This window comes from Pelophylax lessonae, assembly GCF_965119305.1.
Source record: "Pelophylax lessonae genome assembly, chromosome: 10".
NCBI lineage: Eukaryota > Metazoa > Chordata > Amphibia > Anura > Ranidae > Pelophylax > Pelophylax lessonae.
In genome coordinates, this window is record NC_138777.1 from 36,758,238 (window position 1) to 36,781,892 (window position 23,655).

General features: G+C 43.2%; 1 protein-coding gene across 1 annotated transcript; it reads left to right on the forward strand.

Moving 5' to 3' along the window:
- Positions 1 to 7,537: 7,537 nt before the first annotated feature.
- Positions 7,538 to 20,021, forward strand: LOC309565680 (CD59 glycoprotein-like; the record flags this gene model as incomplete). The annotated part of the gene is made up of 3 exons (XM_082270651.1): positions 7,538 to 7,607; positions 16,404 to 16,508; positions 19,787 to 20,021. 3 exons carry the CDS (start codon positions 7,538 to 7,540, stop codon positions 19,975 to 19,977), a joined length of 366 nt encoding a protein of 121 aa, XP_082126777.1. The 3' UTR covers positions 19,978 to 20,021.
- Between the last annotated feature and the right edge of the window lie 3,634 nt (positions 20,022 to 23,655).

A 23,655-nucleotide genomic window follows, 5' to 3' on the forward strand; every position in this document is an offset into this window, starting at 1 on the left:
TGGCTGCCGCCGCCCGCTCGCACTCGCAGCTCTCTGCCCTGGCTCACTCACTCTCTCACTGCAGTCACAGTGCTGGCTGTGGCTGTGCAGCTCGGTTCCCGAATCCGATCCGAGCCGCCGGGTCGCCCACTGTGGGGGAGGGGGGGGGGGTGTTTGGAGAGACACTTCCTGCACGCCTGGCCTATCTGGGGGAGGGACTAACCCCTGCAGCGGCCGCCCAGCGCAGCGCTGAGCGCGGGAGAGAACCACCAGGCCAGGCAGGAGCAGAAGAACCTGGCAGCGGTGGCAGATGAGAGGCCAGAGAGAGCCAGTGGAGACGACGGTCAGACGGTACTGCAGGAGGAAATCCTAGGGGGACTCGAGGAGAAAACCTAGCCTGCTGTGATAGGGTCTGGGACAGGTGAAAAAAAAAGGTAGGAGTGTGTGAGAAGAACACTGAAAACTGAAAAGAAAAGATCTATCCCCCCTTACAGCAGGCCAGGGTGAGGTTAGGTCACTCTGGGGTCCCCCATATAGATCCCCCCCTACAGCAGGCCAGGGTCCGGACCTCACCTTACCCTGGCCTGCTGTAAGAGGGGAGATCTATATGGGGAACCTGCCCTGGCCTGCTCTAATGGGGGATCTATAGGGACCCTGCTCTAAAGGGCATCTATGCCATAGATCCCCCCTTTAGAGCAGGATCCCCATAGATCCCCTTTAGAGGAGGCCAGGGTCCCCATAGATCCCCCTTTAGAGCAGGGTCCCCATAGATCCCCTTTAGAGGAGGCCAGGGTCCCCATAGATCCCCTTTAGAGGAGGCCAGGGTCCCCATAGATCCCCCTTTAGAGCAGGGTCCCCATAGATTCCCCACTTTAGAGAAATGTCCCCATAGATTATATGGAGACCATTCTCTAAAGGGGGATCTATGGGGTCCCTGCTCTAAAAGGTGATCTATGGGGACCCTGCTCTAAAGGGGCATCTATGGGGACCCTGGCCTGCTCTATAGGGGATCTATGGGGGACCCTGCTGTAAAGGGGGATCTATAAGGACCCTGCTCTAAAGGGGATCTATGGGGACCCTGCTCTAAATGGGATCTATGGTATACATTGATAATTGTTTAATTAAAAATGTTTTAATACCGCTTAAATGTTTGTTTACATTTATTTATAAAAGTGTGTGTGTATATATTCATATATATATATATATACACATGCACATGTGGTTGAGGTGCACACCCTAATGCCATAGGCTGCGCACGCCTATGCACTCTGTCTGACTCTGACATAACAGTTCGCTCAGTCAGTTTAGCAGCGAGTGAGCAGAGTCAGCAGTCTGGCGCTGTCACAGATTTCGCTCCTCCAAGCCAATCAGGAAGCAGGATCCGCTTCCTCATTGGCCGAGCTGCCGAGCAGGAGGCGGGAGGACTCGAGGAGACGCGGGGAACTGAGGAGAAGCCGCCGCTGCAGGTAAGTCTCTCTGTATTGAAAGGGGGCATGCTGGTCTCTCTGCATTGAAAGGGGGCACACTGGTCATTCTGCAATGAAAGGGGGCACACTAGTCTCTCTGCATTGAAGGGAGCACGCTGGTCATTCTGCATTGAAAGGGGGCACGCTGGTCATTCTGCATTGAAAGGGGGCGCGCTGGTCATTCCTTATTGAAAGGGGGTGCGCTGGTCATTCCTTATTGAAAGGGGGCACGCTGGTCATTCCGCATTGAAAGGGGGCACGCTGGTCATTCCGCATTGAAAGGGGGCACGCTGGTCATTCCGCATTGAAAGGGGGCACGCTGGTCATTCCGCATTGAAAGGGGGCACGCTGGTCATTCCGCATTGAAAGGGGGCACGCTGGTCATTCAGCATTGAAAGGGGGCACGCTGGTCATTCCGCATTGAAAGGGGGCACGCTGGTCATTCAGCATTGAAAGGGGGCACGCTGGTCATTCCACATTGAAAGGGGGCACGCTGGTCATTCTGCATTGAAAGGGGGCACGCTGGACACTTAGCAGGGCAACTAATCTAGTGGAAGAGACTCGAGTGCTAAAATCCACAGGTTAGGGGGCGCAAATTACTTGCCTTGCCCCGGGTGCTCACAACCCACGCTACGCCACTGAACCTACCTACCGAGTTCCTTCAAAAACTGTGTGCAAGTCTACCTAGAAGAATTGATGCTTTTTTAATCTCCCTGGTGGTATGATTGTTTCCGATTTTAGGTGCTGAAAGCGGTACCTTATTTTGCTAGTAATTCTTAAGGACGAGCAGCCCAAACCAACTATTTACATATGAATTTTTTTTTTTTTTTTTTTACTGTGCGCTCTTCTTTATAACCTCTCGGGTACGATAAAGTTTAAAACACAAAATCACAAATTATAATATAAATAACTATAAAAAAGTTAAAATTATTTATATATATATATATATATATATATATATATATATATATATATATATATATATATATATATATATATATATATATATATATTTTATTTGTGTGTGTATGCACAGTAACACTGCAGGAAAGGGCACTGGGGGGCAAACTAATCCAATTTATTTTATTTAGGAATGGGATCCAATAGGATTATAATATATCGGTGTGTTTTACTTTTCAAATTTGCCGCCGGTTCCCCCCCCCCCCCCCGCGATGTGGCGTTCGCAGAAGACGGAAGCCGGGGCACACAGCATCAGGCGGAAGATTCGGCCGCCTTATGCTGCAGGAATACATCGCGGGATCCCAGGGACAAGATAAGTAACCTCTCTTCCAGGATCTAGCGATGCTCCCTGGCGGTACCCCGAGTGTGGCTCGGGGTTACCGCTAATGGCACTGAAATTCCACCCCGAGCCACACTCGGGAATACCGCCAGGGAGGTTAAAAGGCAAAGGGTGGTCACGCCAAATATTGATTTGATCCGGATTTCTCTTCTGTTCATTTTGTCGATTTGCGGGAAAAAAAAATAAATATTAGCTCTACTATTTCTGAAAGCATTCTCGATTATACAGCATCCCCTCCCCCCCCCCCCTTCCCTTTTTTTTTTTTTTTTTTTTTTGTTTTCTTACAGCTGCCTAAAATGTTTGCACAGTAGTGTACTTCCTGTGTTGGTGACAGTGCTCACGCATTGCAAGGTATGTATGTCACAGCTCTGTCTAGCATTTGCTTCTTTCCAGCTCCGTTAGGGCATTGCTCATTACAGCCCTACATTGTTGCTGGCCTGGATTTTTTTGACCCTTCTCTTATTTTCTACCTACCAGCAGAAGTAGCTGCTGTACTCTCTTGCTGCACATGTGCATTGGGGTCCTTTTTCATTTCCTATGGGGAGCCAACTCTCCCCAAAGGAATGAATGGGGCAGGAGCATGCATGCTTAAAGTCTGAATTTCAGTTTTTACGCCTCTGCTGATTGTGGATTATTTGTACTTGTATAAAGAAGGTGTGACGGTGCTCACCATCACTGGGAGTGAAAGACAGATACTTAATGGACACTGAGAATATGGCTTGGATTGCTTCAAATGGGGTCTGTATTTGCACTTATGCCAATGTGTATTGTACTTTAATGGATGGCGGAGACAGGCTCTCCCTATTGTTTGTGTATTGAGATGCGATGTGTATTCTGTTAAGCCTGTGTGTCCCATTGTTCAATGTTAATGAACTCCCATATTGTTTCTGTCCAGATGGCTAGGTAATTAGTTCAGGTTAATTCTGTTTCTGTATACAATTTTTAATCTGCATATGATAATGTAATCAGGCAACCCCTGACCTGTGTGTGGTAATCTGATCAGGAGGGGGAGGTCCATGCTGTATATAAATTCTGTGTGACTGTTCAATAAAGAGAAAATTCCAGTACAAGCTAAGTTGTTAGCTTTTGTATGGGGGCAGCTGGAAAATCCTGATATCTATGTTCACAACTGGGAGGAAGCTTTATACTGACAAGTACCTTGTGGGTTGCGGTTCTGTTACAGAAGGGTTTAAATTTAAATTACAGTGATATGAATCTCAGTCATTTCCTCTACTTCCTGTTCCTGATAAAGTTAATGGGGAAACGTATTTGGTTAAAGAAGTACAGTCAAAGCTCGTTTTGGCTGTACTTCTGTGGATCCGAGGAATGTAGTTCGTTCTGCACTCCTGTGACCTGTCTTCAGCAGATAGCGGGCTTCAGCCCGCCCTCGGCTGGCGTCACAGAGCCGGTCCAGGCTTGGGAAAGATTGCGACCATATGGTTGGGCCAGCACCCTGCTCAGCCTCTCGGCGAGTCTCTGCGAGTCTGAACTGGCCGCCCCTTCCCAACTCAGAGCTCCAGTGAGTTTAGTGGGGCAGAGCAAACAGTGGTGGCTTGCAGTCACCAGCTCTCTGCTCCAGGGAGTTCTGACAACTGGTGCGATCAGTGGTATTAGCGCGGTCCTCAGTCTTAGAGCTGGTGGGGGACAGATGCAGCATCAGACCGATACTGCATCCGCCTAGGTAGGTATGATTCTAAAGGGGAGAGAGAGAGAGGGAAAAAAAAAGAAGCCTTGTATTTTTCCTGTAATGAAAAAATATAGAATCGGGGGGAGAGAAACCCTTTGGGAGAAAGTTTGTGCATGTTACTAACTAAGGGGAATGTGGATCCTCTGGCCCACCTGCACATTTGGTTGGGGTGTGAGCCCTAAAAATGGCCAAGGCACAGTCCTAAAGTGCCACCAGGTATTCACCAGCAAGGGGCAGCTTCCGAGTTGCGTCCCTCAGACACACCTGTACAGCTGACCAGGGAAAGAGCCAAAACAAAGTACCAAATCGTTAAGCAACATCGGAAGTGAGGACAAGTCAAAGGTCAGATGAGGCAGCAGTCAATCTTTGTCAGATACAGGGCCAAGGTTGATAACCAAAGAGACAGAAACTTGGAGACTCATGAACAAAGGCTAGTCAACTAGGAACGTGACCTGTGGCACAGGCACTGGATGGAAATCTGAGCACAGCTTGGAGAGGTAGATTGGGAGGCTGGACAGTAATGGCCATTTGGCAAGCTACACTCACCGGCCACTTTATTAAGTATGCCTGATCAATTGCTTGGTAACACAAATTGCTAATCAGCCAATCGCATTGCAGCAATTCAAAGCATTTAGACATCAAGATGTGGTGAAGACAACTTGCTGAACTTTAAACCGAGCATCAGAATGGGGATTAAGGAGAGAATTTAGGTGACTTTGAACTTGGCATGGTTGTTGGTGCCAGATGGACTGGTCTGAGTATTTAAAAAAAACTGCTGATCTACTGGGATTTTCACACACCACCATCTCTAAGGTTTACAGAGAATGGTCAAAGAAAGGGAAAATATTCAGTGAGTGGCAGTTGTGGGGACGAAACTGCCTTGTTGAGGTCGGAGGAGAATAGGCAGACTGGTTCCAGATGCTAGAAAGGCAACAGTAACTCAAATAACCACTCATTACAATCAAGGAATGCAGACTACCATCTCTGAACGCACAACACATCAAACCTTGAAGCAAAGGCTCACCGAAATTGAACAATAGAAGATTGGATAAACATTGCCTTGTCTGAGTCTCACTTTCCATTGCGACATTCAGACGGTAGGGTCAGAATTTGGTGTAAACATCCTGAAAGCATGGATCCATCCTGCCTTGTATCAACGGTTCAGGCTGGTGGTGTAATGGTGTGGGTGATATTTTCTTGGCACACTTTGGGCCCCTTGGTACCAATTGAGCATCGTTTATACTCCACGGCCTACCTGAGTATTGTTGCTGACCATGTCCATCCCTTTGTGACTACAGTGTTCCCATCTTCTGATGGCTCCTTCCAGCAGGATAATGCACCATGTCACAAAGCTCAAATCATCTCACCACTGGTTTCTTCAACATGACAATGAGGTCACTGTACTCCAATGGCCTCCACACTCACCACATCTCATCCAATAGAGCGCCTTTGGGATGTGGTGGAACAGAGATTCACATCGTGGATGTGCAGCTGACAAATCTACAGAAACATGTCAATATGGACCAAAATCTCTGAGGAAAGTTCCCAACACCTTGTTGAATTTTTGCCACAAAGAATGAAGGCAAAAGGAGGGTCCGACCCGCTACTAGCAAGTGTGACTAATAATAATAATGATATTCTTATTAATATTATTTATTATTATGTGTCCGGTGAGTGTATATTGGCGTCCTTTGCAGCCTTCCATGTTTAACCACTTGCCGACCACTGCAAGTATATATACTGCGGCGGTCAACCCCGTGCAGGCAAAGTGACGTATGGGTACGTCACTTGCCTGCGAGCCAATAGGGGGTGCGCTCCCGCCCCCACTCGTTCACTGTGATCCCCGCGCGTGTGACCGGTGGACCCGATGTCCGCCGGTCACTCGTGATCGTCCGGTACCGAGGGAGAAAGGCAGGCGGCTAATGTAAACAAAGCTGCCTGTCATTCTCCCTGGTGTAACTGCAGAGATCATACAGTCCTGCTATGTAGGATCGTATATCTCTGTAGTTACACAAACAGCCACATCACAAAAGTGTCAATGTCAGTCAAGGGTCCGATCTGTCCGCCGCAATGTCGCAGGCCCGCAAAACAAATCGCAGATCGCCGCCATTACTCGTTAAAAATAAATAAAAAGCGCAAAAATCTTTCCCTTAGTTCAGGGATTCCCAAACTACGGCTCTGCAGCTGTTGCAGAACTACGCATCCGATGAGGAATTGTAAAACTCTGATATTCACATACATGACTAGGCATGATGGGAATTGTAGTTCCTGAACAACTGGAGGGCCGTAGTTTGGGAATCCCTGCCTAGTAAACACAATAACTTTTGCGCAAACCAATCAAAATACGCCTATTGCGATTTTTTTTTTTTTTTTTGTAAAAAAAAAAAAATATGTAGCAGAAAACAAATTGGCCTAAAATGTTAACATTTTGATTTTTACTTTATTTATTTATTTTTTTTTGGGGGGGAATTTCATATAAAAAAAATGTGAAAAATATTGTTGTTTTTGCAAAATTGACGCTCCTTTTTTTTTTTTTTGTTTATAGCGCAAAAAGTAAAAATCGCACAGGTTATCAAATACCACCAAAAGAAAGCTCTGTTTGGGGGGGGGGGGGGAGAAGGACCTCAAATTCATTTAGGTACAGCGTCGCACGATCGTGCAATTGTCCGTTTAAGTCACACAGTGCCGAATCGCAAAATAGGGCCTGGTCAGGAAGGGGGTAAAATCTTCCGGGACTTAAGTGGTTAAGGAGCTACAAGTGGCAGAAAAGCCTTGCTGATCTGTGACAGTATGGCTCCTGGCAGTACGGTAGGTGGGTCAGCAGCACTCGGGAGGGGGGGGGGGGTGAATAATTTGAAAGACAATTGTACTTTCAGTTTACCATAATTGACCAATATACAATGCAAAGCTATAGTGCTAAAATAGTTTGTATAATCTTAGCCTAAAAGTGGTAAGAAAGATGTTCAGTGGATCAACTGATGTATGTTGTGGTTCAAGCCCAGACCTGGCAGTTTTAGGTGTTCCCACGCCTGCTTTGCATGTTCTAGCATCTCTTGATCTGTTAAATTCATGACATGTTCTGGGTCTTTCTTTGTTACAGAAGCCATGAATAGCAACGCAGCATCCCGTCTTGTTCTTCCTCTTGGCCTGCTCTTGTTGGCGCTCTGTTCCTCAGGTAAGTTACTTTTCCTATTCTTCTATTCCTAATGTTCATGGGCATTTAGTGTTGGTACCCTTCCTTCCGGGGAAGGGGGGAGTCAGGTAGGGCACTCTGGGGAGGGGAAGGAAGAAACCTTCTTCCTAGAATTCAGGAGTTTGGGGGTACTTGGGCACTGTGAAGATAAATTTAGGATCATTGGCATCTGGAGGTTTCTTTCAAAGGTGCTTTTTAGGTTCACTTTAATCAGGCTTTTACAGTAATGGGCCATACACACTAAGATTTTCTGAAGACGTTTTCCTTCAGACTTACCAAAACCATATAATATGAGGTCAAACCTAAACACTTTCAATTTGTATGCAATCTGGCAGGCCCTTGCACTACATAGAAAAGGTAAATCTGAAGGAAATCTAATCACAAAAGTTGGATAGTGTGTATCCAGCTTTAGACTACCTTCTCTGTAAGCTGTTGGGCTGGCAACCTACGCTGTTTGTGGTGTGTTTGGGGTTTTTTTTTTTTTTTGGGGGGGGGGGCACGCGCGCGCAGTGCATGTGATCAGCACAGGGCCAATCACCACTGACTAGACAGAGGGTCAGGGGTCATGCAGCCTCATAGGAGAATGAAAATTCCTCCTACAAGCTTTACCCAGACACTGATAGAAGTCACAAGACTGCTATATACTGCTGAGAAAATGTATTTAGCAGTTTATATTTACTAAACTAATTGCATGTTCTGTGTACTATGGGAGACCAGATATAGTGAATGCAAGCTCCTGGGTTTAGTAACACTTTTTAAGATTTAAAAAAAAAAAAAAAATAAAAAAAAAAGCAAACCTATTCCAAATTTGCTCTGCTACACTATAATTTTTTTTTTTTTTTTTTTTTTTTTCAAGCTCTAGACCATTAGGTCAGTTTATAAGAAGAGCTCACTTCATCCTTGTTGAAAGAACGGAGAGCTGACTTTTCTCTGAGCAATCATCCCAGCAAGTGCTGACCTTTTGCCTTGTTGATCAGACACTGCATTACCCGATGACTTTGCACTTCTAAAAAAAAACTAATTAGAGGGTATTTGATAGACAGCGGTGAAGCAATATGTTGCCTCCCTTCCATCTGCTTTTACCCCTGAAAACCACCTGGAAAAAAAAAAAGCAATACCCTGCTGCATGTGCTTGCTATGCATACAGTTGCAGGGGAGTTGTGGTTCTGGCCCCATCCTGGTGAATGAGTCGTGTTCAGCGGGTAATACTGTGATTGGGGGGGGGCTAGAATTGCCTAATATCTCCCTCCTAGACTGGACCAAAGGGGAATAAAATATCCTTTTTCTTCTTTCTTCTTTCTTCTTTTTTTGCACAGGTTTGGTAGCGGGAGGGGGTAGGAACATTTCCAAAACATAGTGTTAGGCTGGATTTCTACTTTTTGTTTGTTTTTTTTGTTTTATTTTAATTTTTTTTTTTTTTTTTTACACTTTCCTTTTTTTTTTTTTTTTTTTTATCCATACCGCGCAATTTCTGGCACTCTGCTCCTACATGTAAAAATCATCATTTTTTTTGCTAGAAAATTACATTGCAACTTTTTATGCCACACAATATTTCAACACGTGTTTGTTGTTTTTTTTTTTGGAAAAAAAGAAAACTCATGATAAAAAAAAAAAAAAAACGATAAAATTGGCCCAATTTTTTTCTTTAATGTGAAAGATGATGTTACGCCGAGTAAATCGATGCGTAACGCTTTAAAATTGGGCGCACACATGGAATGACGCCAAACTTCCATGTTTAAAAATCTCTATAGGCGATGCTATACATTTTTTTACAGGTTACCACTAGTTTAGAGTTAGGCTCCGTTCACATGTAGGCGTTTTGGGGCGTTTTTTGGGGAGTTTTTCTGCTCTAGGATCAGCTCTCAAAATGCCCAACAAGACAAATCCTATTCATTTCAAAGGCCCCTGTTCACATCTGAGCGTTTTGACGCTGTAAGCAAAACGCCCAACGCTCAAAAGTACATGAGCTTCTTTTTGGGCAGATTACAGGCGTTTTCCATTGGTCTCTATTCAATCTAAAAACGCCTGTAAATCACGGTAAAATCACGGTAAAAAACGCTCAGGTGTGAATGTAGCCTTACAGTAGAGGTCTTGTGCTAGAATTGTTGCTCTCGCTCTACGTTTGCGGCGATACCTCACATGTATGGATTGAACGCTGTTTACATGTGGCCATGACGAACGCATGCATTTGCTTCTGCATGCGAGCACGCGGGGATGGGGGCACTTTACATTTTTTTTTTTTTTTTTGTTTTTATTTAATTTTTTTTTTATTTTTACACTTTCCCTTTTTTTTTTATTTATTTTATTTTTATATTTTTTTGATCACTGTTATTCCGATTACAAGAAATGTAAACATCCCTTGTAATAGGAATAGTGAATGACAGGTCCTCTTTTCCTCTTTATAGGGAGATCTGGGGTCAATAAGACCTCAGATCTCTCCTACAGGCTAGAAAGCCTGGGATAAAAAAACGATCTCGGCTATTTTAGCCGAGATCAGTGCAGTATTGATAACTACCATGCCGGGTGTAACGTCATGTCGCGCCCGGGCCTCCGAGAGTCATAGAGACTGCCGGGGGGAACATCTGGTCCTTGCAGTCTATGGTGAAGCTTCCATTACCAGGTTTGCACACATCTCGGGATGGATTTTGGTCCACTCTTTAGAGATCTTCTCAAAATCCTTAAGGTTTCTCTGCTGTTGCTTGGAAACTCAAGGTTTCTGCTCCCTCCATACATTTTCTTTTGGATTAAGGTCTGGAGACTGGCTAGGCGACTCCATGACCTTTTAATGTGCTTCTTCTTGAGCCACTTCTTTGTTGCCTTGGCGGTAGGTTTTGGGTCATTGTCATGCTGGAAGACCCATCTACAGTGTTCTGGCTGAGGGGAGAAAGTCCTCATCTCAGATTTTACATTCCATGGCGCTGTCTATTAGCCTCTCAATGCGGCAAAGTCGGCCTGTACCTTTTAGCAGAGAAACGGCCCCAAAGCATAATGCTTCCACCTCCATGCATGACTGTAGGGATGGTGTTCTTCGGGTATAGTCAGCATTTTTCTTCCTCCAAACACAGCAAGTCGAGGTAATGCCAAAGAGCTCAATTTTGATCTGACCAAAGCACATTCTCCCAATCCTTCTCTGAATCGCTTAGCTATTCATTTGTAAACTTTAGATGGGCCTGTACATGTGCCTTCTTGAGGAGGGGGACCTTGCAGGCACTGCAGGATTTCAATCCATGGCAGCATATTGTGCTAATAATTTGTTTGGTGACTGTGGTCCCAACTGCCTTGAGATCATTCACAAGCTCCTTCCATGTAGTTCTGGGCTGATCCTTCACTTTTCTCATGATCATCCTTACCCCATGAGGGGAAATCTTGCATGGAGCTCCAGACCGAGGGCAATTGATGGTTATTTTGTATTTCTTCCATTTGCGAATAATTGCTCCAACAGTTGTCTCCTTCTCACCAAGCTTCTTGCTGATGGTCTTGTAGCCCATTCCAGCCTTGTGCAGGTCTACAAGCTTGTCCCTGTCCCTTTTGACAGCTCTTTGGTCTTGCCCATGATAGTGAGGTTTGAATGGAAGAAAGGTAGACCTTTTTAAGAATAGTTGGCGTTAGGAAGAAATTGCTCTGCCCCGATCGTCGGGGAATCCAGTTTGGAGATCCGCCCGCCTGTGTAAACAGAGCGGGCGGATCTCCTCAGTGACAGGGACTGACAGATCGGAGTGTTCAGCATAGCTGAACATCCGATCTGTCCCTGGCTCACACAGTCCCCTCTCCCCCCCCCCCCCCCACACGTTAGTAAGCACCAGGCATACATTAACCCCTCCCTCTCCAATAAAATGAACCCCTTCACTGCCAGTGTCATTTTTACAGTAACCGTGCATATATATATATATAGCACTGATTTCTGCAGTAATGTCACTGGTACCCCCAAAAGTGTCAAAAATGTCAGTCAAGGGTCCGATCTGTCCGCCGCAATGTCGCAGTCCCGCAAAAAAAATCGCAGATCGCCGCCATTACTCGTTAAAAAAAAAACACCAAAAATGACAGAAATCTTTCCCTTAGTTAGTAAACGCAATAACTTGTGCGCAAACCAATCAAAATACCCTTATTGCGATTTTTTTTTTTTTTTTTTTTTTTTTACTAAACATGGGTAGCAGAAAACAAATTGGCCAAAAATTAAAAAAAAAAATTGGTTTTTACATATTTTTTGGGGGGAATTTTCATATAAAAAAATGTTAAAAATATTGTTGTTTTTTCAAAATAAACGCTCTTTTTTTTGTTTATAGCGCAAAAAGTAAAAATCGCACAGGTGATCAAACACCACCAAAAGAAAGCTCTGTTTGTGGGGAAAAAAAGGACGTAAATTTTGTTTGGGTACGGCGTTGCATGACCGCGCAATTGTCAGTTAGTCGCACAGTGCCGAATCGCAAAAAGTGGGCCAGACGTAAGACAGCAAAATTCTCTAGTGGTAAAGTGGTTAAGCAACTCTGGTACGGGGACTCTGTGTGTCATCGCAAGTATGTGGGGAGTTCTTCCTATGCCCCGTAGAGTCTGGAACCAAATTAGTCCTCTTTCTTTCGTTTTTTTCCCTTTGATTTTGGCACTGTATTATGTACCACTGCTCTGACTGTTGTATGCATTTGGCCACAAGTTGCAGAAACACTCTCCATGCACTATGTGTTGCGCATCTTCTGTACAAGCACGCATGCTCTCTGTTAATGTGTGATATGTTTGTTTTTTCAATAAAGACTTTGTTGATTTAAAAAAATTCCTATACAGCATATAGTGGATTCAGAACCTCCTTCCTGCTGTCAGTGAAGCCTCTAGTGATGCACTGCAGAATATAATTTGCTCTCCCTGCTGCCTAACCACATGGTTTGCTCATTTTGCTTCTCATCAAAAATGACTCTAAAGTATCTAAAGCCAAACCCTTTTTGGCACACGGCTTTGGCTTTGCAGGGAGAGAAAATCCATTGCATCCCAGCTGTCAGGATGGAGATCTGAATTGTTTACCAAAGCAGAGCTCCGTCCAGCCTCTCCTCAATCCGCAGGTGCTGACGCACATACATTGGCCGGCATCCACTGATTGCCTCCTGCTGTGACTAATCACAGCATAAGTGGCGCATCTCCCCGCCCCCCAAATGTGTAAATGCAGAATCACGTGTGTGTGTGTATATGTATATGTATGTGTATATATATATATATATATATATATATATATATATATATATATTGTGTGTATGTATGTGTGTGTGTATATATATATATATATATATATATATATATATATATATATATATATATATATATATATATATATATATATATATATATATATATATATATATATATATATACACCTTTCGCAAAGCACTGTGTGTGTGTGTGTGTGTGTGTGTATATATATATATATATATATATATATATATATATATATTAGTGCCTTGCGAAAGTATTCGGCCCCCTTGAACTTTGACCTTTTGCCACATTTCAGGCTTCAAACGTAAAGATATAAAACTGTAATTTTTTTGTGAAGAATCAACAACAAGTGGGATACAATCATGAAGTGGAACGAAATTTATTGGATATTTCAAACTTTAACAAATAGACTGAAAAATTGGGCGTGCAAAATTATTCAGCTCCCTTAAGTTAACCACTTTGTAGCGCCACCTTTTGCTGCGATTACAGCTGTAAGTCGTTTGGGGTATGTCTCTATCAGTTTTGCACATCGAGAGACTGAAATGTTTGCCCATTCCTCCTTGCAAAACAGCTCGAGCTCAGTGAGGTTGGCTGGAGAGCGTTTGTGAACAGCAGTTTTCAGTTCTTTCCACAGATTCTCGATTGGATTCAGGTCTGGACTTTGACTTGGCCATTCTAACACCTGGATATGTTTATTTGTGAACCCTTCCATTGTAGATTTTGCTTTATGTTTTGGATCATTGTCTTGTTGGAAGACAAATCTCCGTCCCAGTCTCAGGTCTTTTGCAGACTCCATCAGGTTGTCTTCCAGAATGGTCCTGTATTTGGCTCCATCCATCTTCCCATCAATTTTAACCATCTTCCCTGTCCCTGCTGAAGAAAAGCAGGCCCAAACCATGATGCTGCCACCACCATGTTTGACAATGGGGATGGTGTGTTCAGGGTGATGAGCTGTGTTGCTTTTACGACAAACATAACGTTTTGCATTGTTGCCAAAAAGTTTGATTTTGGTTTCATCTGACCAGAGCACCTTCTTCCACATGTTTGGTGTCTCTCCCAGGTGGCTTGTGGCAAACTTTAAACAACACTTTTTATGGATATCTTTAAGAAATGGCTTTCTTCTTTCCACTCTTCCATAAAGGCCAGATTTGTGCAGAATACGACTGATTGTTGTCCTATGGACAGAGTCTCCCACCTCAGCTGTAGATCTCTGCAGTTCATCCAGAGTGATCATGGGCCTCTTGGCTGCATCTCTGATCAGTCTTCTCCTTGTATGAGCTGAAAGTTTAGAGGGACGGCCAGGTCTTCGTAGATTTGCAGTGGTCTGATACTCCTTCCATTTCAATATTATCGCTTGCACAGTGCTCCTTGGGATGTTTAAAGCTTGGGAAAATCTTTTTGTATCCAAATCCGGCTTTAAACTTCTCCACAACTGTATCTCGGACCTGCCTGGTGTGTTCCTTGTTCTTCATGATGCTCTCTGCGCTTTAAACGGACCTCTGAGTTTCGATTCACACTAGCGCGACTTGTCAGCCTGACAAGTCGCGGTCCATTGACCGCTACAGGACCCGTTCTAATAGGAGCGACACAAGTCGCTCCGACTTAGAAAAAGGGTCCTGTACTACTTTGGGGCATGCTCGGAGCGACTTGCATAGACTTCCATTATGAGAAGTCCATGTAAGTCGCCCGAAGTTGTGGTGCATGGGAATGCACAAGTCGCCCCCGAAGTAGGACAGAGTCGTGCCGCCCCAGTGTGAACCGACTCTGAGACTATCACAGTGCAGGTGCATTTATACGGAGACTTGATTACTCACAGGTGGATTCTATTTATCATCATTAGTCATTTAGGTCAACATTGGATCATTCAGAGATCCTCACTGAACTTCTGGAGAGAGTTTGCTGCACTGAAAGTAAAGGGGCTGAATAATTTTGCACGCCCAATTTTCAGTTTTTTATTTGTTAACAAAGTTTGAAATATCCAATAAATTTCATTCCACTTCATGATTGTGTCCCACTTGTTGATTCTTCACAACAAATTTACAGTTTTATATCTTTGTTTTGAAGCCTGAAATGTGGCCAAAGGTCTAAAAGTTCAACTGGGCCGAATACTTTCGCAAGGCACTGTATATATATATGTGTGTGATTTTTGCACAGGATAGCTACACCTGTAAATCTGCTATGGGGCAGTAAGCAAGTGGTTGATATAGAGCTGTCCTAGTGTGTGTGTGTGTGTGTGTGTGTGTGTGTGTGTGTGTGTGTTTGTGTGTTTTTTTTTTTTTTTTTATCATCTTGGAGCATTCTATGTATTAAGATAAAAAAAAAAAAAAAACCCTGTGTGCAGCAGCCCTTTTCAGCCCCCCTAATACTTACCTAATCCCCTCTTTATCCAGCCATGTTGCAGGCGTTTCGGGACACCCTCCTCATTGGCTAAGGCAGCAGTGTGGTGCATATAGGCCCCCGCTTCTGTCAATCAAGTCAGCCAATCATGATAGAGGGGGGCGGGGCCAGGTTGCGGCTCAGTGTCTGAATGGACACACAGAACACTGACTCGGCTTGGGTGTCACCATAGCAAGCTGCTTGCTGTGGGGGCACTCAACAGGAGGGAGGGGCCAGGAGTGCCTTAGAGGAGGATCCGAGCCACTCTGTGCAAAACCAACTGCACAGAGCAGGTAAGTATAACATGTTTGTTCTTTATAAAAAAAAAAACAACAACTTTACAATCACTTAGGCTTCGTTTCCACTATTGCGACTTGTTGTGCGACTTGACACATGTCAAGTCGCACAGCAAGTCAAGCCATTCATTTCAGTTTGGCCCGTTCTCACTGCCGCGACTTGAGTTGCGGCGACTTCAAAAGAAGTTTGTGCACTACTTTTGGGCCGACTTCAGTGCGACTTCCTTCTGTAATGAGGGACAAGTCGCACTGAAAGCCGCAAACAACTTTCACTACGAAGTCACGCTAGAAGTAGCGCGACTCCGTAGCCGCGATAGTGGAAATGGAGCCTTAAGGGCCCAGTGATATATCTCCACTTTCTTCAGATGAAATATATTTTTATCAATCTTTGTTCCCATTGGCAAGCCTCCCTTACCCTCCCTTTACCCTCCCTATGTGTTCTAGAGAACATTGAGAAAGTGTAGAGCGACCCAAACATTTCCAGCTGTTACTAGAACTGAAGGTGAGGGGAATTTCTACGGCGGTGGCACTTGGCTAAGAGGGAATTTGTGATCACTTTAGAGGGATTTCTTCTCACTTCCTGTTGTGCCTTCCAGATAGGAAGTAGAGGGAAGCCTTCCCATTGGAAAGTGCAGGCAAAAAACTGCAGTAGAGATTTTTAACCAACATTCCCTACTCCTTTCAAAAATAAAAATGGCTGTAGATACAATTAAACCTCCCAGTATATCATTGGGTTATACCAGGAGCACTATAGGAAACCCAAGAAATAGCCGTGTATAAAAATGTTCTTGTTTAATGTGGTGGAGATTTTCAGTAAACATGAAAGATAATTTGTTACCCATAGCCATGAAATGACCTGGTGACGTACACAAAGCTCTATCTCACTCTACTAGTTTTTACTTTTTTACAGGACTTGCTATCACCTGTTACAATTGCGGCTTTATTACTGGAGTGTGCACAAACAGCCAACAATGTGATTCTACACAAAACGCCTGTATGAGGATTACCCAGCAAGGTAAACACCATTATTTTTGACTTGCATGGCATCAATAGATTTGCACTATAAATAATAAAGTGGTTCTAAAGGCGGAAGCTTTTTTTTTTTTTTATCTTCATTCATTATTCTGATTGGCCAAACACAAAGTTTTCTGTCATAAAAGTCGCGGTAAAATCGCTGTAAAAAGTTGCTCCGACATGGGGCGACTTATGGTCGCGGCAGTGTGAACCGGCTCTCAAGCTTAACTCCACTTTTGTTGAGAAAAAATATTCCCCTCTGGGGGATCTCTGTACATTGCAGGGATTTTTAACAAACTTTGTTGCAGATTCCGACCTTTTGTTCTGAAGAAATCATTGTTTGTTCCTCAGAGCTGAATGCTCAAATGGGAGTGGTTTTATAATTATCTATCAGTTGTGCCAGCTGCAGGAAATCTGCTGGGCCTGCATCCCTTTAGACGTGTTCCTATTGGGAGTATCTCACCAAAAATGACATTTGTGTTGCAGGGGATGCCTAAGATCTGACTTGTATCTTAGGCAGACTTCTGGGAAAATCAGTGAGCCAATCACACAAGCAGGAAATGATGTTTCTGGGGTGTGGTCAGTATACATTCTGTGTACAGAACACCTCCAGGTAGCCATATTGCATTGCATTTGCATAAAATTACAACAGCTGCAGATTGAAAAGGAAAGGTAATTTTTTAATAACATTCAATCACAATATGATTTGTGTCACAATTGTATACGCTATATTGCTTTTTCTTTATTTGCTGATTTTTGTATTTTTTTTTTTTCCCCCACGAAAGTGGAGTTACCCTTTAACCACTTGCCTACAGGGCACTTTCACCCCTTCCTGCCCAAGCCAATTTTCAGCTTTGCCCGGGCTACCAAAAGGTGGTCTAAGCATCGCCCGGGCTACCAGAAACCACTGACATAATTTCCTATAGAGCGGTGGACTCCTATATATATATATATATATATATATATATATATATATATATATATATATATATATATATATATATATATATATATATATATATAGAAAACACTTGAGCACATTTTTTCATTTTCTTTCTTGTGTTTTGTCCACATTGCACATATTGTATATCCAATACACTTTTATCTATGAATAAAAAAAATAATGGTCCAAAAAAAATAAGTAAATTTAAAAAAAAAAAAAAAAGTGTTAACGCGATAAGTGCATAGTCCAAAAATGGAAAGGATGAATGAAAATTAAATGAATCACCGCCACTGCTGTGCAATATAAACTTCCACTCCCATCAGATGGACACTAACCAAATATAGATTCCCCCCATTTGCAAGGTTGGGCAAAAGCACTGGTAAGAGAAGTACAATGGGGAATCCTTTCCTGTCTTTTCCTCTAATAGTCACTCCGTAGTTAACATGTAGAAAGAAAAGCTCCACTAGTGTGATATCGTAATAACTTAAACCTTTTATTTAAAAAAAAAAAAAAAAAAAAAAAAAAAGCGCTATAATCCACTCACATGTAGTACATAAAATCACCTATAATAATCCATTCGATCCCCTGAGTCCTCACCACCTCCACGCTTACAGTGACTCCGGGAATCGTCCTACAGTCTTCTGAATAAAAGTCTGGTTGCTGTGTAATCACATCCGACGCGTTTCACCACTTCTGACTTGGCCAGTGGGCATATACAGATGGGGAGGATCATAGGTTCCCGCCCAGTGTTCCCTCATCAGTATGGATGCATTGTACATCCTAATTCATGAGAAAATGAAGAAATAATTCACACAGGACACAGGCAGCGAAGGGGAAAATATACAGTATAGCTGTGCTTTTGGGGGGGGGGGGGGTGCACATACACCATATACAGTATAGCTGTGCTGGGCTATGAATGAAGACTACCATAGGAGAAGTAAGCTGGACACGAGGGGGGGGGGGGGGGACTGTCAGTGTAGCTGGAAGTGTTCTGAGGTCTCAGCTCAGTCTACAGTGATCGAAGTATAGGCAACCACACCGTTCCCATTTACGTGACTTTGAAAATCAGTGACTTTGAAAAAGTACCTGCACTACTGTGAGGCAACATTTTTATGCGACTTTGATCCAGAGTGTGTAAAGTTGGATCAAAGTTGCACTCTAAATCGCAATAGTGGCCAGGTAGACTAAAGCTCCATTTCCACTAGCGCGATGGGCTGTGACTTCACAGGACAAGTCAAGGCCCATTGATTTCAATGGCACCTATTCCCATCTATGCCACCTTGAAAATCAGCGACTTTGAACAGGTACCTGCACTACTTTAATGCAACTTGTGATGCGACTTTGATGCAGAGTGTAAAGTTGAATCAAAGCTGCACTCAGTTGCACTCCAAATTCGCACTCTAGCCTAGTGGTTAGGTTTCAGCTTGTGCGATTTAGAGTGCAGCTTTGATCCAACTCTACTCTCCCAGGATCATAGTCGCATCAAAGTAGTGCAGGCACCTTTTCAAAGTCGCTGATTTTTGACGTGGCATAGATGGTAATGGGTGCCCTTTAAATCAAGGGGCTAAGACTTGTCATGCGACTGTGTCCAAAGTCGCATGACTAGTCGCACTAGTGGAAACGGTGCCTAAAACTCATGACCCACATGTAATGAGAAATAGAAATTGATCTGTATCCTTCTAAACTTTCAAAAATGTTTCTTTGTACCTTATTTCTTTCATATATTGCGATGGTCACGTGACTACCCCCTCCTCGCGCTCGAAGCTGCTAGCCTAAACGTGGCTATGAAGACAGGAGGAGATCATGTTCTGTGAATAATAGGAACGGTGGGGCTGGGCAGGTCTAGGCATGCCTGTCCTAAGAAAGACTAACAACCTTTTCAGGAAGTGCACGACCACTTAGCCAATTCAGATAATAGGGAGATAGAGTTGTCGGTGAAGAACAGCAAGAAGCTGATTATTGAGCTTAGATAAGACTTTCTAAGCTACACAATCAGCTAGCCAGAAAATGAATAATATCAAAGAAAAAATATTTAACATACTATTAATAGTAAAAATTGTATTTCTGACTGGAGATTCCCTTTTAACAATCAGCTCTCAGAGCTCCTCTCACTGAGATCTGTGGAGTGTGACCTCAGTTCCCTGCCCCCTGCTTTCTGTAAGCTCAGGCAATCTGTCTAAATTTAATGGCTGTAGAGAAGAGAGGGCTGCAGATAAATGGGTACAACGTAAGCAAGAAGATTTTTCATCTCTGTGTATCACCTGAGGCTAGTTATTTCCATTAATATATTTACAATCACTTTAACTTGTGTGTTTTTTTTTTTTTTTTTTTTGTAGGTTCAACTATGTATGCATGCAGCACTTATAGTAAATGCAACAGTGACACTGTGAAGGGTGAATACGGTTTGGGTTCAAGCTTTGAGCTCAGGTGCTGCCAGAATAACCTTTGCAACAAAGGCTTCACCGGCCTTCCTGCCTCCGGCCTTATCCTCTTCTTAGCTGCTGCTCTCCTCCTCCTCTTTTCCTGATCATCTGGACTACTTGATGACTTTATTTATCTCAACTAATTCTGCTGATTTTGGATTAAGCTTTTTTGTTTTGGAAACTCACTGTAATTAAAAGAATTTGCTAACACATGTTTGATATTTTGTGTTGGGGAATATTGGTGAGTCCCTTCGCCCGTCAACTAAGTTTCTGGCTATGAAATCTTTGCTGTTGGATTCCAAACTCCACCCACGAGGAATCGTAACCTTCTGGTTATTTTTGGGGGGATGGTTTAGATTTAATTTCACATTACAGACAATGTGTTTTTTGAGTTGTTGGGGGGGGGGGGGTTAGACACAAATGAGATCCTGCCAGTGGATTAACCAACACCTCAACTAAATATATGTAACTCAACTTTGTTTTGGGTGGGCTGTCCACTAAAATGAGATTGGAGCCATGAATTCTTCTCCTTGTTGGTCTACCATCCATAGTATCTCTGAACAGAGCAAGCCATACCACACTTGACATCCAATCAAGCTTTTAACGATTCACTCAAGACAGACGGGATTTTTTTTTTTTTTTTCAGATTTGAATCGATTGTGTAAGCGTTTCTGAACGCATTCATTGGCCCCATTGGAGAGGCTTAAAGCGGAGTTCCGGGCACAGAATCGTGTCTGTAGAATTTACTGCATGTGCTTCCTTATCCTGTGCCAGAATTGGATATTGCCGGCCTTTTTTTTTTTTTTTTTTCCTTACCTTTTTAGAGCGCATTATATACTCACCTTTCCATCGACTTCCTCCCTCCTGAGCCGCGGCTCGCCCTGGCACTTCCTGTCCCGCAATGCGTCCTGGGAGCTCTTACTCGTCGCTCCCAGGATGCAATGTGCAGTGACGTAGGCAGCCGGCCGCTCTTCTCATCGCGTTATTTCCAAACAGGAAATTACGCCATGTTAGGCGGAGCCCAGCGCGGACGGCGCCATATTTAAGTCTGTATACACAGCACATTGCCAGTAATTCCCTTTGTTCCCGTCCCTATGGAAACCAGTACTATGCTGATCGCATAGTACTGGGCATGCGCGAGATTTCGCGCTGGACTCTCAGGCCTCCGCCCACTAGAACAAGGAAGAAGGGAAGACATTTCCCCACAACGGACTCGGCGATCCAGAACAAAGATGGCGGCGCTCATCATACATTTTATAAAGTAAGATTTTATACGTGCAAACCGATTATTTCATTGTGAGAAACAGGATTAGCGGATGTATAGAGGTCTAAGGGTCACTGTTTGGGGGACATAAAAAAAAAAAAAAAGATTCTGTGCCCGAAACTCCGCTTTAATGTTAATTCTTGTCCATGTCATATGGGGATCAGAGAAACTGGAAGTGATGGAAAATCTAATCTAGAAGAACAGAGGCTGCAACAAAAATGGCTTTTTAAGAACCCAAAAAAACATATTTTTTAGCAGTGTGGAAACTCTCAAACTTCTGTGAGGGTTGGGGTTTTTTTTTTTTTTTGTTTTTTTTTTTTTTTAATGCTCTTTGCCTTTCTGTCCCGTGATGCAACCCACCCCCTCTAACATTTATTTGTTCTGGTGTCACAGGGATAAGAAGTGGTGAAAAAAAGAAAAAAACAGAAGTAATAACTCTTCCCAAACAAAAGTTTTTAAAAAGCTTTGGTTGATTTGGGTGTGTTTTTTTTTTTTTTTTTCTTCTCTCCCCCCCCCCCCCCCCCCCCTTCTAACTTTTATAGTCAGTTTCAAGGTGTCAACGTTCCAATCAGCTCACCCATCCCCTTCCAATCAGAGCAGAGCGGGGGGATGGCATATATCCCTGTCTGTTTCTGCATGGCGGACAGGAGCAGAACCTGCTCTGCTGTATGGGTAGCCGAGTGTAAACTGACTCTGCTGTCCATTTACACCTGACTACCCTCGGTTCCGCCTAAACAGAAGAGGGAGAGTGCCCTAACAGTGTGGGGTGTGGTTTTTTTTTTTTTTTTTTTTTTTTTTTTTTTTGTGGACCGGATCAGACCAAGAGATAGGTGGGTATAAATGGATACAAGTCAGTTTACACCCGCGGGTCTCTAGGAATGCATGGTACATCCGATCAGTTCCACCTGAAAAACTGATGTGCGGACCCGATTGGATCGCCCGTGTGAAAGGGGCCTTCTGGTTGGTGATATGTGTGGTCACAGCTAAGAGGAGTAATTTCCATGGTGTCCACTTAATAAAGGGGTAAAAAAACATCTATAGTGGGAGTCTTCAGGGGTTGGTTTGTTCTTTCCTGGCCACAATTTTTGCAACTATTTTTTTCTGACTGGTGAGTAGCTGCACAATTGTGATAGTGCTTTTTCTTTTCTAGTGCTCTACTTTTTTTTTTTTTTTTTTGTATTATTATATAAAGGCTCTGGTCTCCATATTTAAACAGCAGAGATTTCTAACCTTAAAAAAAAATTGCAAATTGGTGACATGACCATCAGACCATCAATAAAATGCATTACTAAAATAACCATGTCAAATATTGTTGTGTTTTTGTTCCCTAAAGTGCAACATATTTTTTTGTAATAATAAGCAGGCATACGTTTAATACAACTTGCATGTTGTACAGTTTGTAATACTTTTATAAGCTGCGGATTTCTGGTAATTGGCTCAGTTGTCTCTTGAAATGGGTGCCAGTTACTCCTAGGCAGCAGATTTCTGTATTGCTATTAACTGCTTTATGATTGGCTGTATCATTTTACAACCAGCTAATGCAACTATTTACAAATTGTAAGAAGGAGAGAAATTCAGCTGCATCATGGAGAATGGCCAAGGAACCGTCAAGAGACACTGGAAGCTCCCAACATTTGCTGTGTAGTGGAGAAATGTTATAAAGGTGTTATAAAAATGTGAACCAAAACTAAATGTTCAGCCCTTTTTTTGTAAAGATTTTTTTTTGGCTGCTTTTAAAGTTAATAAAGGAAAATGTATTAAAGTTTTTTCATGTATTTCTTGGTTTCAGTTTTTTATATATTGCTAATATTTTTTGGCCCTTTTTACAGGTCGAGTTGCTATTCCTGTAACTGTTGGATTGGGTTCCTTGTTGATTATTTCTCTTATGTATGATCCAACCTTCCCCAAGTTGTTTTTTTTTTTTTTTTTTTTTTTTTTTCAACTGGTGTGATTCTCATCCATCCCTGCCATGCACTCAGAGGCCACATTATCTGGTACACCTTGCTAGTACCGGGTTGGACCCCCTCTTGCCTTCATAACTGCCTTAACTCTTTGTGGCATAGATTCAACAAGGTGTTGGAAACATTCCTGAGAGATTTTGCTCCATATTGACATCATAGCATCACGCAATTGCTGCAGATTTGTCAGCTGTGCATCCATAATGTGAATCCTCCCGTTTCACCACATCCCAAAGCTCTATTGGATGAGATGTGGTGAGTGTGGAGGCCATTGGAGTGCAGTGACCCCATTGTCATGTTGAAGAAACCAGTGGTGAGATGATTGGAGCTTTGTGACATGGTGCATTATCCTGCTGGAAGGAGCCATCAGAAGATGGGGACACTGTAGTCATAAAGGGATGGACATGGTCAGCAACAATATTCAGGCCGTGGTGTTTAAATAATGCTAAATTGGTACTAGGGGGTCAAAAATGTGTCAAAATATCTCCCACACCATTACACCACCAGCTTGAACTGTTGATACAAGGCCAATGAAGGAGCCATCCGAAGATGGGTACACT